General features: G+C 42.7%; 1 protein-coding gene and 1 long non-coding RNA gene across 2 annotated transcripts in view; one reads left to right on the top strand and one right to left on the bottom strand.

The window, feature by feature from the left end:
- Positions 1–13,840, bottom strand: part of LOC119930139 — a 126,847-nt gene extending 113,007 nt beyond the window's left edge. The window contains exon 1 of the long non-coding RNA XR_005451630.1: positions 13,740–13,840. This is a non-coding gene — a long non-coding RNA (uncharacterized LOC119930139). The remainder of the gene's footprint in view (positions 1–13,739) is intronic.
- On the top strand, positions 1,582–13,949 carry CD40LG (CD40 ligand). Its single transcript, XM_038748649.1, has 5 exons — positions 1,582–1,737; positions 3,569–3,700; positions 9,669–9,714; positions 10,957–11,019; positions 13,579–13,949. Exons 1-5 carry the CDS (start codon positions 1,582–1,584, stop codon positions 13,947–13,949), a joined length of 768 nt encoding a protein of 255 aa, XP_038604577.1.
- The last annotated feature ends 1,426 nt before the right edge of the window (positions 13,950–15,375 follow it).

Raw genomic sequence — 15,375 nt, 5'->3', positions numbered from 1 at the left:
TGCCTAAAGGTTCAGTTACAGGACCCCTTTTATTCTCCATCTACAAACACTCTCTTGAAGAATTCCTTTGCTCCGGTGGCTTCAGCTACCAATTCAACATGGATCATTCTCCTCTCTCCTCTCTCCTTCTTTGCAGTCTCACATTTCCTCCTGCCTTCAGGACATTCCTATTTGGACGTCCCACAGACACTTCAAATGTAACATGTCCAAAACAGAACTCACCTTCTCACCCAAAGCCTGTGCTCCCCCTGACTTCCCTATCATTGTAGACAGCACTACCATTCTCCCTGTCTCACAAGCCCATAACCTTGACATTACCTTCAATTCATCTCTCATTCAACCTACATATTCAATCTGTCATGAAATCCTGTCAGTTCTACCTTCAAATGTCCAGTCACCTCGCCAGAATCCACCCTTTCCTCTCCATCCTGACTGCTTCCATGCTGATCCAAGCACTTCTCATTTCCCACCTTGACTACTGCATCAGCTTCAACGCTGACCTCCCTGCATCCTATTTCTACCCTCTCCAGTCCATATTTCACTCTGCCGCCTAGATCATTTTTCAGAAAAACACATTCAGTCCACATCTCTTCATGCCTCAGAAACCTCCAATGGTTGCCCATCCACTGTGTCAAACACAATCTTCTTACCACTGGCTTTAAGGCACTCAACCAGCTCTCATCTGGAACCTGGAACTCTTTGCCCTTTCATAACTGACAATCCACCACTCTCCCCACCTTAAAAACCCTCCTAAAATCACATCTCCTCCAAGAGGCTTCCTAGATTAAGCCCTTTATTTCCCCTATCCACCCACCCCTCTGTGTCAACTTGGCTGAGTACCCTTTAAGCACTTTGATACTCACCCTCAGCCCCACGATACTTACATAAACAGTCTTATAGTCTACTATTTCCCCCATCCCTACTCTATTTTAATGCCTGTCTCCTCTAGACTTAAAGGTCCTGGTTGGGGATCATATTTACCAGCTCTGTTGTATTTTACTTTCCCAAATGCTTGGTACAATACTCTGGATGCAGTGAGCACTCAATAAATACGATTGATTGATAATTCTCTGCTAGAAGAGACCATGCAGGTTTCCTTACACTAAAAGTTCAAGTAAAGGAAATCTTGGGAAATCCTAGTCAGGGATGGAGGTCTAATTTCAAAATAAATCCCATTTTTTGTTGCTAAACATATCCTACTTTATATCCTGGAGGCACTTTGTCACTCTGGGATGATTGAATTAGAAATAATTCTTTTGCAAACCAAGAAGGATTCAACTGAGGTAGGAAAATGCTGTCATTAACTCTTATGAAGTCTGTGACATTGTTAGGCAAGTATGAATATATGGAAGAAGAAACTTGAGCGTTTTTTTCTTTGGTAACAAAGGGGAAAAGGCTGGAAGTGAGTATGAGTTTAAAGGAAAAAACCTTCACGTAGTTTCTTTATTCAAGGAGAGAAAAAGAAGAGCCATATTTTCCAGGAAGTCGAGCTACGATCCTAGTAAGAGATAGCGACACTGAAACTTCAGATGCTGCCTCGGCATCTCTCTGTCCAAACGCACCATTTCAACCTGCACCAGAATGAACGAAGTCTACAGTCAGCCTTCTCCGCGGTCAGTCAACACTGGATCTCCCGCCACTATGAAATTTCTCCTGGGTTTTCTCACTGTCTTTGTCACCGCTCAGATCATCGCGACGGCCCTTTTTGGTATATATCTTCACAGGAGGTTGGATAAGGTAATATGAACCAAAAGCCTTTTCCCCCGAATGCGCTTTGGACGGTCACCCCCAAAATTCATTGCGATGCATCGTGAACAGAGTAGCATTACTGCAATGCAATTTTAGTTTTTGAGATCGTCAAGTCTGGTCATTTGGCATTCTATTCTTTTTACAGTGCATTTGCTTCTTTTTATCTTAATTTTAGCTTATTAGGGCAGGGGAGCGTTGATTTGGTCAAAAAACTAATATTATCTAGTTGAAGACAAATGCATTCTCTGGACAAATATATGAAGACCAAAGATTGTTTGGGGTACAAACTCATGCCCAAGTGTCTCCGTGAGTGTTATTTGATTGGTGGGTGTGCAATAAATAGTTGTGGTCGGGCTAAAATTCACTCACTCATTCGATCGTATTTATTGAGCGCTTACTGTGTGCAGAGCTCTGTACTAAGCGCTTGTGCATGCTGTTGACTGCTGCTAAAATGCATGCTCGACATGTTTGATCTTGGGCTATCTGATCTGCTTAGTGGTTGAATTCATGGGAAAAAGATAGGCAGTCTCTTACATGATTTGAAATCCTTTAGAAACTGTAGCACAAAAATACTTATTTTCATGTACATGGATGTGGCTGAAAATACAGAGACTGGGTCTTTGTAAAGGCAAGGCAAAGTAGAGAGTTGGGACAATTATCTGGATAATTTTGGCCAAAGATTTTTTTTTAGCAAGAATGATCAATTCTATATTAATCATTTAACAGAAAGAATTACTTCATTTTACTTATGGGGACAAAGTTTATGTTCATCTAATTTAAGAGAAAGAGAGAGAGAGAGAGAGAGGCAGTAGGATCATTTTAGTAAAATAAAACCCCTCTCTTTCTATGTTGTAAGTTTAGTGTTTTGAATTATCCACATAAAATCAACTATCCACTCTCCATTGCTTGTGCAAATATAGTTTCAAAAGGGTAATGAATTCAATTTTTCATCCAATAATATTTGCTGGGTGCCTTTTAGGCATTTAGTACTGTGCTAGGTGGTTTGGAGAGTGCAATAAAAGAAAAAGACTTGCTCCCTGCCCTCAAGGAGTTTACAATCCTCCCTGTGCCTTGTTTTTCATATAAAACAAACAATACTTCCAAAAGTCGAGAATTACAGACTTAACCTCCGTGTAGGTAAACAGGTGGATATAGATTGACGCACTAACCTTAATGAAAAAGCAATTCTTTTCAAGTTGAAAAAGCTTCCTCTCAGCTTTAAACTCTTTTCACACTGATTTAATTAAAACTTGAATTAATATTGATTACTAATTAACTGTTTTTTCAAAGGAGAAAATCACAAAATGCTGAAATGCAGCGGTCATTTACATCAGAGGAAAACAAAAGTTATTTTACAAGCGGCATTTGTAATGGCTAAATACTACTGTGGCAATAGGATATGAACATGACTATTCTATGTGCTACCAGACATTGAAAAGCTCTAATCTATGGTGTAGGGAAGTTTTTTTAAGTAGAATAATTGCAATTTCCACCCAGAGTCTGAAAATACTCCAATTATTCCAGAGCATTTTGCTTTGGAAAAACTAAAAAGGTAGAAAACAATAATTATGTTCTGCCTTATTTTGTAAAATACTCATTTTAATAAAACACTGCTAGAGAACTGAGAAAATATACATTCAAATGTCATTTAAAATGTGGGACCGAGGCTGTGTCCAATCTGATTATCAGCTACTTAGCCCAGGGATTAGCACAGTACTCGGCCCATAGTAAGGGCTTAATAAATGTCGTGGTCGTTATTATTTGTTCAGTTTTCCTTCAGAATCGCCTTTATTCTTTCCCTCGTTTGTATCCCAAACAGGTAAAAGATGAGATGAGTCTTCACGAAGATTATGTGTTCATGAAGACGGTACAAAAATGTCACAATGGAGGGGCATCCTCAACATTACTGAACTGCGAAGAGATTAGGAACAGGTTCCAAAAGCTTCTTGAGGTAAATAACTCTTCAGTAAATGGCCGTGAAAGGCTTTTCTCTGGAAATACATGTTGCAGCACTATTTCCTGCGGGAAATTTTAATCAACTGTGTAAAGAAAAGGTCTGCTAAAGACCGGTGCAGTTAGGAAGCAGCGTGGCTCAGTGGAAAGAGCACGGGCTTTGGAGTCAGAGGTCACGGGTTCAAATTCCAACTCCGCCGATTGTCAGCTGGCTTTGGGCAAGTCACTTAACTTCTCTGTGCCTCAGTTACCTCATCTGTAAAATGGGGATTAAGACTGCGAGCCCCCCGTGGGGCAACCTGCTCACCTTGTAACCTCCCCAGCGCTTAGAACAGTGCTTTGCACCTAGCAAGCGCTTAATAAATGCCACCGTCATCATCACCTCCTCGTTTTAGAATTAGAAAGTGAGATTGTTTCTACTGAATTCACGAAGGAAAGCCTTTCTGGTCTTATTGCAGTAAAAGCTTTGTCATCCAGCCGGTAAACTCGATTAACTGTCATTTCTGAGGTCTGTCATACGAAGGCAATCCTTCCGGTGGGCGATGCAGGGTTACGTCACCTTGTTCTGCCCAGTTGTTAGGGAGAAGGCTGGTAAAGTCGAGCTGTATATAGCTCGCCAGGGTTTTGCAAACACTCTCAGTCAATCTGGTGTATTTATTGAACGCCTTATGGGTGCAGAGCACTGTAAGGGCTTGGGAGAGAGCAATAGAGTTAGTAGACACAAATCCTGCCCTTGCCCTCGGTGGGAGTCTTAGCAAGCCTGTTTGGCCTTTTAGACTGTGAGCCCACTGTTGGGTAGGGACTGTCTCTATATGTTGCCAACTTGTACTTCCCAAGCGCTTAGTACAGTGCTCTGCACAGAGTAAGCGCTCAATAAATACGATTGATGATGATGGTACAGTTCTCTACCACACTCTCGTCCCTCACACAGTGGCTCTGATCCCTGTTCTGTAATATTACTCCTCATTACGCACCCTCTCTAGGCCTCTATATGATTATGAAAAATCCCGGCCAGGCAGCCCTTCGTTAACCAGAATGGCTGACTATCTAGCACCTCCCACTCCCCTGACTTGCGGGATAACAAAGCTTCAAATAAAGTGAAAGGGCACAGTGTTCACTTACTACACCTTAACAGGGAAATGTAAGGTAGCGTCCGATCGCGGTTTCTCTTCAGATGGAAACTTTGGGAGGCTTAAGAGGGCTCGACAAGTTTCATGAACCATTCTCTGAGGCAGGAAAGTTCTCCGAACGGGACTTCAGGGGGACTTTACGGGCCTGGAGGTTCACTCTCAACATTGGCTCTGGAAATTGCCTCAGCATCTCACCCGGCTGAATCTCTAGATCTTGGCGGATCTTGGTAGACAGCGTCACGGACCTCTGATGAGGCAGGGCAGGCTTTGCCTGCGGCCCAATTCCTCCAGGCCAACTCGGGTGGCAAGAGAAATATCAATCAACTAAGGGTATTTATTGAAGGCCTGCTACGCGTAGGGCGGTGAACTAAACATCTGGGAGAGTACGGTGCGATAGATTTGGCAGACACAGTTCCTGCCTTCAAAGGGCTTTCAGTTTAGCGGGTGTGAGAGAAATTAAAATAGATCACAGAGAGGGGAGAGGGCAGACTATAAGGACTTGAACAGTATAAAGGCTGTGGGGCTGACTCACATCACTGACCCTTTGGGGAGATGATAATTCCAGTGGGGGACAATCAAAGCTGCTATCTGGCATTGTAGTCTGACCCTCTATCAGAAGCCTCTATGTGCCATTCCTTGTTGAACTTTATTTCTGGGGTACCAACAGCATGGAGCACAATTTTTTGAACCTAATAAGGGAAAGGCTCGCAAGGTTTCAGAATTACAATCTATGCCCTCTCTCAGAGACTTGCTCATGGATCAATCAATTTTTTTGAGCACTTACAGTGTGAACAGCACTCAAGTAAACACTAGAGAAAGTACAATATACCTGCATTGGTAGACAAATTCACCGACCACGACGAGGCTGAAAAATACCACTTAGGTCACATAAAACAGTGCTTTGCACACAGTAAGCACTTAACAAATACCATCATTATTATTATAAAAAATGCCCAATTTAAGCATATTGGTGGAATGCTTATGAGACAAGGGGAACCTCTAAGAATTTCATTTTGCACTATCCACAAAGACTTTAACCTGGCATGGCTCACCTTACATTCTTATATCTTTGTTTACTGATCAAGCTGAGGCGTCAGACTGAATCTTGTTTTTTTTTAATGGAATTTGTTAAGCACTTACTATGTACTAGATACTCTACTAAGTACTGGGGTAGATACAAGATTATCAGATGGGACACAGTCCCTGTCTTATTTGGGGCCCACAGCCTTAATCCCCATTTTACAGATGAGGTAACTGAGGCACAGAGAAGGTAATTGACTTGCCCAAGGTCACACAGCAGACCAGTGGCGGAGGCAGAATTAGAACCCACGTCCACCGATTCCCAGGCCCACACTTTTGCCACCAGGCCATGCTGCTTCTAAATCCTGCCCAGGCACTCTGGTTTCTCATTTGTAAAATGGAAACAAAAAATCTGGTAGTCATCACGGGGTGTTGAGTGGAACAACAACAAATCATGATGAAAATAAAGCTTCTGCACGTAAGAAATGCAAGAGGATTGCGAACTAAAACAGATTTGGTACTGCTAATGATGGGCCTGAGACAGTGGAGTCTCTCGTTGAGAACAACGGGTGAGTTTTAAGTACAGAGTTTTCGGTACCGAGAACCTGTATAGAGGAATTGATTATTGTGAGGGTGGCTTGTTCTACACCACTCACACACTCTCATTCCTGGCCAGTGATATTTATTGAGTGCTTTACTGAGTGCAAAGCAACGTACTAAGCGCTTGGAAGACTACATTACAAAAAAGTTGATAGACTTGTTCTCTGCCCACGAGGAGTTATAGTCTATAATGGGAGACAGATATCAAAATACAGATATGTACGTAAGTGCTATGGGGCTGAAGGTGGGTTGAAGATCACGAGGTTAAAGGGTTGAGTCACACGTACCTAGGCGCCGCAGAAGGGACAGTGAGTAGGGGAGACGAAGGCTTCGTTGGGGGAAAAGTGTCTTGGAGGAGATGTGTGATTTTAGTAAAGCTTCTAAGGTGGGGAGAGGGGTGGTCTGTTGGATGTGATGGGAAAGGGAGTTCCAGGCTAGAGGGAGGACATGGGCAAGGGGTCGGCGACAGGATAGCCAAGATCGAGGTCGAGAGAGTAGGTTGGCCTTAGAGGAGTGAGGTGTGCGGGCTGAGTTAGAGTAGAAAATCAGCAAGGTCAGAAAGGATGGGGAGAGCTGACTGAGTGCTTTAAAGTTGATGGTAAAGAGAGTTTCTGTTGATGTGGAGGTGGATTCATTCATTCATTCATATTTATTGAGCGCTTACTGTGTGCACAGCACTGTATTAAGCGCTTATGGGCAGCTCTTGGAGGATCTTGAGGAATGGGGAGACAAGGATGGAACTTTTTTTTCGAAAAATGATCCAGCCATCGGAATGAAGTAAGGACGCCAGGAACACTCCCGCTGGGGTACAGAGTGCAGTAAGCGAGGAGGCAAGGCAGAAGTGCAGCACCTTGCTAAGGGGCCTCAAAAGTATCGTACATGCAGGATGCACTTATGGCCCAAGTGGCCACGGCATAACCTTTGGGGTAGTCATGAGGATTCTTAACTAGAACCGACAAATTTATGGTCGTAAACTGGCGCAAGCATCCCAGCTCCCAGATGCCGGCTAAAGTCACATTTCACTGACCCTGAGATGTGCATGTACTAGATCCTCCTTCTTAGAAAAGGTCTCGGCTCTGCATTTCAGGAGAGCCCACCTGATTTGTCCAGCCTGGAAATTTTTTTTCTTGGCTAACACCAGGTTCTTCTGTTGGGTGCTGGCACATGAGGCCTTCCCAGACTGAGCCCCTTCCTTCCTCTCCCCCTCGTCCCCCTGTCCATCCCCCTCATCTTACCTCCTTCCCCACAGCACCTGTATATATGTATATATGTTTGTACATATTTATTACTCTATTTATTTATTTATTTATTTTACTTGTACATATCTATTCTATTTATTTTGTTAGTGTGTTTGGTTTTGTGCTCTGTCTCCCCCTTTTAGACTGTGAGCCCACTATTGGGTAGGGACTGTCTCTATATGTTGCCAACTTGTACTTCCCAAGCGCTTAGTACAGTGCTCTGCACACAGTAAGCGCTCAATAAATACGATTGATGATGATGATGATGATCCCACTTGCCCAGGGCCCAAATCTGATCTGTAGTTGAGACGTTTGAGCTCTCTCTCCCATGATGGAGAAGTAGCGTAGCTTAGTGGATAGAGCACAGGCCTGGGAGCCGGAAGGACCTGGGTTCTAACCTAATCCCAGCTCCTCCACTTGTCTGCTGTGTGAACTTGGGCACGTCACTTCACTTCTCTGGGCCTCAGTTACCTCATCTGTAAAATGGGGATTAAGACTGTGAGCCTCATGTAGGACAGGGACTGTGTACAACCTGATCAGCTCGTCTCTATCCCCACGCTTAGAACAGTGCTTGACATGTTGTGAGTGCTTAACAAATAGCATCGTTGTTTTTATTATTATTTCCATGTGTCCTCCTGCCATCTCTAAACTATCAGAATGGAAGTGTGCAGTTCAGTCCTTTGCCCTTTCCTTACTCTTACCCTAAAAACATCTCAACCTCAATTGTCACACTCCATTTTTTAAAATGCACTACCTAGTCATCTGTTGACTGGTTATCTCATGATCCTTTCCTGTCATCGCATTTTCACGGTGCACAATTTTAAGATCAAAGTTCTCTAGATGAGCGTTACAAATGGAAAGTAAGGTAAGCAATTACAGTAGCCGATTTTACATTGCATATGATGATTCACGCCCCCATACCTGGCAGCAGAACAGAGCCTCAATAGAACAACCCAAAACGAGTATAAAAACCATTTCTGGTAGAGAGGCAAAATGGTGAGGTGACAAAACATTTCAATATCCTGTAAGAAAGAAAGGCTCCCACATGTCAGAAGGCAGGGAACAAAATACCATTTTCCTTCTGCTTTCCCAGAGAAAACCGATTTGGTGAGTCTTTATTTCCTTTCCTGACTCTGCTCCAATATTCTCTAGATGAGCTCAGCTAAGTCACTTGGTTTCACCAACCCTTAGTTTCTCTACCTTAAAATGGGAGGGATTCCCATCCCTAACCCGACGAAGGTTGACGAAGCCAACCCGTTGTGGTTTGGTACCTTCCTTTCAAGTAGCTCCAGAGGTAAATAAGTTACTAAGGATGTAGAAAGTATTACTGCTAATGTTTTCTGGCAGTGATTTTGATTGTTGCTTTGAAACTGGTTCAAAGTCTTCTTCATAGCAAAGAACAGTTTTAAATAACCCATTCAGTACAATGGGACACCGTAAGGATTTTTTTGATATTTCAACTGTCGAGGGACTTTCGTGAGTCTTTTGTTCTGAGATTTCATACTCACGAACCACTTATAGTTAGGTTTGTCCTGAAAGGACACCCAAGCTGAGGCACGCTGGGGCAGAATAAATCAGGGCCAGTACAACAGAAGTTTGCTTTGGAGGTTAACGTGGTATAGTCTGCTCTCTCAGAGTGCCTGCTGTAGGATAATATTCACTGGTCCCAGGAATAACTCTCAAACCCGGGTCGGGATCGGTGACAAGACTGGACGGAAGAACTGGTCTAAATGGAGATGAAGGATGAGAGTCCCGAGCCTTGCAATCCCAGACTGATCCCCTGAAAATGTAACAACCCATCCAGGCCTTAGTCTTCTCATCTGCAGGAAAGGTTTACTGATAGTACCACAGCTAGAGCTACATAAGCGCCTCTGCTAGCACCTAAGAGGAGTAATAGGTGGATATGGGATGGAGATTTACGACCTCTGCACTACTATCACGACACTGTAAAATGACTTTATAAATCTTTCTCTTTAAGGGTAAGGAGAAAGAGGAGAGAGGAGAGGCATTTCTAAAGCAAACAGGTGGGTTTTTTATTGACATTTTCTGCTAATGCTTGCAAACTTAAAAGAAAAACTAAAGTGGATATAACCCTTTAAAAAAAAAAAACACCCTGCATTTTTAGCCTTGTAAATATAACAGGAAACCAAGCATGTCATCTATGGTGCTTGTGGTTTCAGATAGCTCGGTGTCCGTGCATTCAGGCAAACATACAGAGATGTCTAGTTAAGTTGGTGTTTACCAAACAGCCCCTTCTTTGCAATTCAATATAACCACTTCAAAATGACAGTGAACCTTTTTCAGAGGGACTACAGACCTATCAAAACCTGAAAAGGAATAGATTTGCTGGAAAAGAATAATTTACTATTGTAACCGGTAACATTAGCAGTCCTCAGCATGTTTTTAGAAGGGTTTCCAAAAAAAATCCAAGTAGAAAAACATATCCAAACGCAGAGAAATATGACCCCATTAAACTGAGAACATGAATTCCACAACCATCACCAAAAGCTCCTGCTTGACTAACAGTTTCTCCTATGGGTTGCCTGTCAGTAATGCCCTCTGAAATCATGTTAACTTAGCTTTTGGGCTATTAAACAGACTAATAAACATACTAATAACTCATACATAAACTCTTCTGAATTGCACTCACCCAAGTGTTTGGGACAGTGTTTTGCACAGAGTAAAAGCTCAATAAATACCATTTTGATTGACTGATTAAAGCACTGTCATTGAAACTCTGCTTCATGCAGCCAAGGGAGGTTTGAATGATTGTGCTTCTATGGCTTAGCTGGGATTGCGTATTTAAGCCAATCCTTTGGGTCTACAGCTTTAGGTTGCGTATTGATCTGTTGGCCAAAGGTCACATGGTGCAAGCAGGACTTTTTTTTGGCATTAAGGTACCTGCTCAGAGATTTAAGGGTTATTTGACCCGAATAAAGATTCCAATAATGTCTAACAGGTTCTGCTTGGAACAAGCACATTCTATGTACAAACACACAAACAGAATGAAGAATTGAGGGAATGATGGCTGAATTTCCTCACTTTAGATCATAGGAGTCATTTGTTGAAAAAATTATTTTTCCTCGTTAGCATTCGTCACCTGAATTATATGTAGAATTGCCCCAGCTGTCCAGTTCACTTTTCTTCCATATAGATACTTACTGCCACTTTTAGCCCAAAGAAAAATGGTAGATACTTGGGTTTAAGTGACAGTGGTACTTTTTGTTGTAGTGCTTGTGGACCTAATGGGTGTTCCTTCATTTTAGATGAACAGAAGCACCCAATTGCAGCTCATCTTATAGGGGTGAAAAATAATGAGTCAGCATCTGGTAAGTCATATTCTTTTCAAAAATCATGGCTCGGGGGAATTTTTCAAGTGGGATAACGATCCTTATAACTGTGGTTTTTTTTAGCTGAGTGCCCAATTCCCAAATTCCTCCCCTACCCATTTACCTTCATTCATTGTGTATCCCAGAGGGCTGTATGTCTAGAGATGGGAAGACGAGAGAGAGAGAGCGCTTCCCATACTGTGCTCATCATTTTCTACAAGTTTCTAAGGACTGAGTAGCATCAAATTGAGGAGGTCGATATTCTGTCAGCTCAGAAGACATGACTAGTATCCTGGCTCATTACCACTGATTCCCATAGACTTCTGGCTGCTGGAAAAGCTGCGTATATTCGGGGTCGAGTGGCCTGGAAATTCAAAATATGACTCAGGGAAATTATTGCCATCCGTCATTAAGTGACTAGTCTACACACACCTTATTTGGGATGGCCCCGGCCCCCAGGTAAATTCAAAGTACAACTCTTTCTACAGAGTTCAGTACGCACTGGCAAGCTACAGATTTTCCACCGCAGAAACTTCAGAAGGAGCTTTGCGATCTCTGCAACCCTAAATGGTTTCATTTCCATGAATGTTGTTCCACTGTTGCAACTGTTCGTTCTTTTTCCCTAATCAATTATCGGTAGCCTAGGATGGAGACTGTTTTGCATCTGACACAACCATGGAAACAGAGTTATTAAGCACCTAATCTCCCAGCCACAGAAACACTCTTAGAATTTGAAGTTTCAACCACAGGTTCATGCAGAATTTGAAATTTAAAGTGAAGATGGAATGCACGTACTCCGTTTAGTATTCCAGAAAACCTAAAAGAAGAGAAGCTAAACCAAGAAAAGTAAATGGCTTAGGGGATAGAGCACGGGACTGAAAGTCAGAAGAACCTGGCCTCTAATTTTGGCTCTGCCACTTGTCTGCTGTGTGACCTCAGGCACATCATTTAACTTCTCTGTGCCTCAGTTACCTCATCTGTAAAACGGGAATTAAGACCGTGAGCCCCATGTGGGACATGGACCGCGTCCAATCTGATTACTTTGCATCTCTACTCCAGTGCTTAGTACAGGGCCTGACACATAGTAAGAGTTGAACAAATACCATAAAAAATAAATAAAAGGAACGAGAGCTTTATCCCTCCGTTTCCTCAGTCTCAGTGTTCCATTGCTGTGGGTTAATTTATCCTAATGTTTTTGATTAAGTCACGTAAATACGAACATTCTTTCATAATATTAGAGAAATGCCACACAGGGTACCTTTTATTAGATGCTATCCATATAGCTTATAATTAAGTGATTTAAGTGCCAAAGGCGGTCAAGATTCAGACAGGTCATTAGTGTTTAACATCCTACTATATCTGCCAGGGAGAGGAAAGATTTTAAAAAAAAGAAATTGAGGAGCGTCATTGGCATTGTTTCTCCAGTTAGGGTTTGGGAGTTTGAGTTGTATTTGTTTTTCTTGCCATTTCTTTATGAATTTGATTCCCCTTAGAATATCCATGATTTTAAAGGTTTCTGATTTTTCATATTCAGCTCCTTAAGTATCCCAGGGGAGCGTTGTCGGGTCTTGTGAACAAAAAACCTTTTATGCTATTATTTATTGAGTACACTGATGGAGCACGAATTCACTTATCGAATGTTTTAAGTGAGAGGTGCTTATGAATTATTTAGATATTAAAATTCAATTGGGGAGAGGACTCTTTCATTGAATGCATATTCTATTGAAAGACACAGAGACCCTATGGTAGCACCCAGAGTTTCGGGTAACTCTGTCTCCCGGACACTTTGTGGCTCCACTTCAGTTGCGTGTTGCACCATACTGGAAGCTAGTACAGTTCAAAAATGTGACAAAACTGATCTAAATTTTCACATACCCCTTCAAGTACCTCCACTCTTCAGAGACTGAGATTTGAAATCTGGCACATGTAGCACTTTGAACCCACTCAACATCTCAGCTGAGAAAATGGCACACTACTGGTGGATACTTGGGCTTAGCCACAAGATTACAGATGCTTTGCACGTTACTGAGCTTTCAAGTTTGTGGCACCCACTACAATGGGAGATCAAAACTTACAGTGAAATGACAAGCTTGTTTTCGTACTTCCTTACCTAATTATAGCCCTGTAGGTGGGAGGCTGGTTAATTTCACATCGGCATGATAGGGCAGCAGTGAGATTTTCATCTTCTCACCATGCTTGAGGTTTAGCTAGGGAGGTGGGCATCGATTTCATGGAGGACCAAACATGATGGGATGACCGTGAGCAAACACTTGAAAATTAACGATGGTTTCATTCTTTTTCAAATACGATTTAACCTCAGGGAACTCCCTGGTGGATTTGCATTTATTGTTTATAGAAAGATATTTTGAAACGAGGCTATTCCTTGGAGTGACCCGACGGGCACCAGTTTGATTTGGAATTAATATACTGAACGGACTTATGAACTGTGGCTCATCAGTGCCCCATCGCTGGAATCTGCTGGCATTATACTTTTAACTTCTTTTCCAATAGAATGCACCAGATGACTCACCACAATTATTCTTATTTCTTTCCTCGCAGTTTTACAGTGGATGAAGAAGGGGCGTTTCACCATGAGCCATTTGCTATCCTACAAGGCTGGGAAGCTGACAGTCGAGAGGCCGGGACTCTACTATATCTACGCCCAAGTCGGCTTCTGCTCCAAAGACGAAGCCACGGACAAGGAGCCGTTTGTGACTTACCTTTACCTGAGCCAGAAGAGTGGAGCCGTGAGTCCTTTACTCAAGGGAGCCAATTCCCAGACATCAACTCAACACTGTGGTCTTCAGTCCATTCACATAGGAGGCGTCTTTGACCTGCAACGAGGCGTCTCGGTGTTCGTTAAAGTGACCAAGTCGAGTCAAGTATTTTATGATTCTGAATTGACGTATTTCGGCTTAATTAAACTATGATGAATGTAATCTCCTACCCTGTGGCCGAAGAAATTACCACCGAGTCTTCATGATAGAGCGAGGCAGTTACAACAAACTCTGAGTGGACTCTCCTTGTTTCTACTATTTATGTTTCCAGGACCGTCACCAGTAGTAAGTCAATTGTATTTATTGAGCGCTTACTTTGTGCACAGCACTGTACTAAGCGTTCGGGAGAGTAAAATGTAATATAACAGACGCATTCCCTGCCCATAACGGTCTTACAGTCTACAGGAGGAGGCAGACAGTAATATAAATAAATAAATTACAGTGCTGTACATATGTACATAAGTGCTGGGAGGGGGGGGATGAATAAAGGGAGCAAGTCAGGGCGACGCTGAAGTGAGTGGAAGAAGAAAGGAGGGCTTAGTCAGGGAAGGCCTTTTGGAGAAGATGGGCCTTCAATAAGGCTTTGAAGGTGGCGAGAATAATTGTCAGATATGAGGAGGGAAGGCGTTCCAGGCCAGAAGCAGGACATGGGCGAGAGGTCGGCGGCGACATAGACGCGATCGAGGTACGGTGAGAAGGTTAGCATTGGAGGAGCGAAGCGTGCAGACTGGGTTGTACTATTTATACTATCGTACTATTTATACTATTTATTAAGGACTCTCACAGAGGTGGTGTACAGTCAGTTCAGCTAGCCCGCTTCCTGTCCTGAAGGAGTTAAGCTTCCAAAACAGACAGCTTGGACGCAGACATCCGGCTAGACATACAGGGAGGCAAGGATACGATGATGCACAGGTAGAAACAAATGCGGAGTAACAAACTGTGTGGTGCGGATGATAAGATCTGGAGGTTGGGCTGGAGGGGAGTATTAAAGCCTCTCATCCAATTACTCAGTAGTCTACTGAGTCCATCTAATTTTCACTCTTTTCGTATGAAATTTTGTATCTCATGTTATTTATTTGTAAATAAAGTCCCATGACATCGTTTGTTATTTATTATCTAAAGCAACATGAACTCTTAGAGGGAAACATACTAATCCTTTACAACGTGCTTTATATTTTGGCTAAAAATCTGCAATCCCCAGGACAAAACAACTTTGTAAATTTGGGATCGTGGGGTATTATAGATACACTGGCCTTAGACGGTGTCTCCTTAACAGTGTGTTCTGGCTGTCTGGCGTAGCATGTTTTAGGGACTATTGTGGATTTCCACATCTGCAGTGCGGAAACACAAGGGCACGCATTCAATACTGGAATTCTCCCAGTTCTCCCACAGTGCAGGGGCTGAGTTCTTGCAGAACTCAATGCTACAGAAAACTCATGCGATAGTACTTACCCGCTCTGCCTGACACCACATACATGTGCACAACTGATTTTTCTGATATTCCATCATGTGGTCTCCAGACAGGTGCACGCTGTTGCAAGAATGTTCCCAATTCTGCAGTTGTGTCCCACCCATGGAG

This window comes from Tachyglossus aculeatus, chromosome 6 (assembly GCF_015852505.1).
Source record: "Tachyglossus aculeatus isolate mTacAcu1 chromosome 6, mTacAcu1.pri, whole genome shotgun sequence".
Taxonomy (NCBI): domain Eukaryota; kingdom Metazoa; phylum Chordata; class Mammalia; order Monotremata; family Tachyglossidae; genus Tachyglossus; species Tachyglossus aculeatus.
Note: the sequence above shows the minus strand (reverse complement) of the source record. Positions and strands in the feature narration are given on the sequence as shown.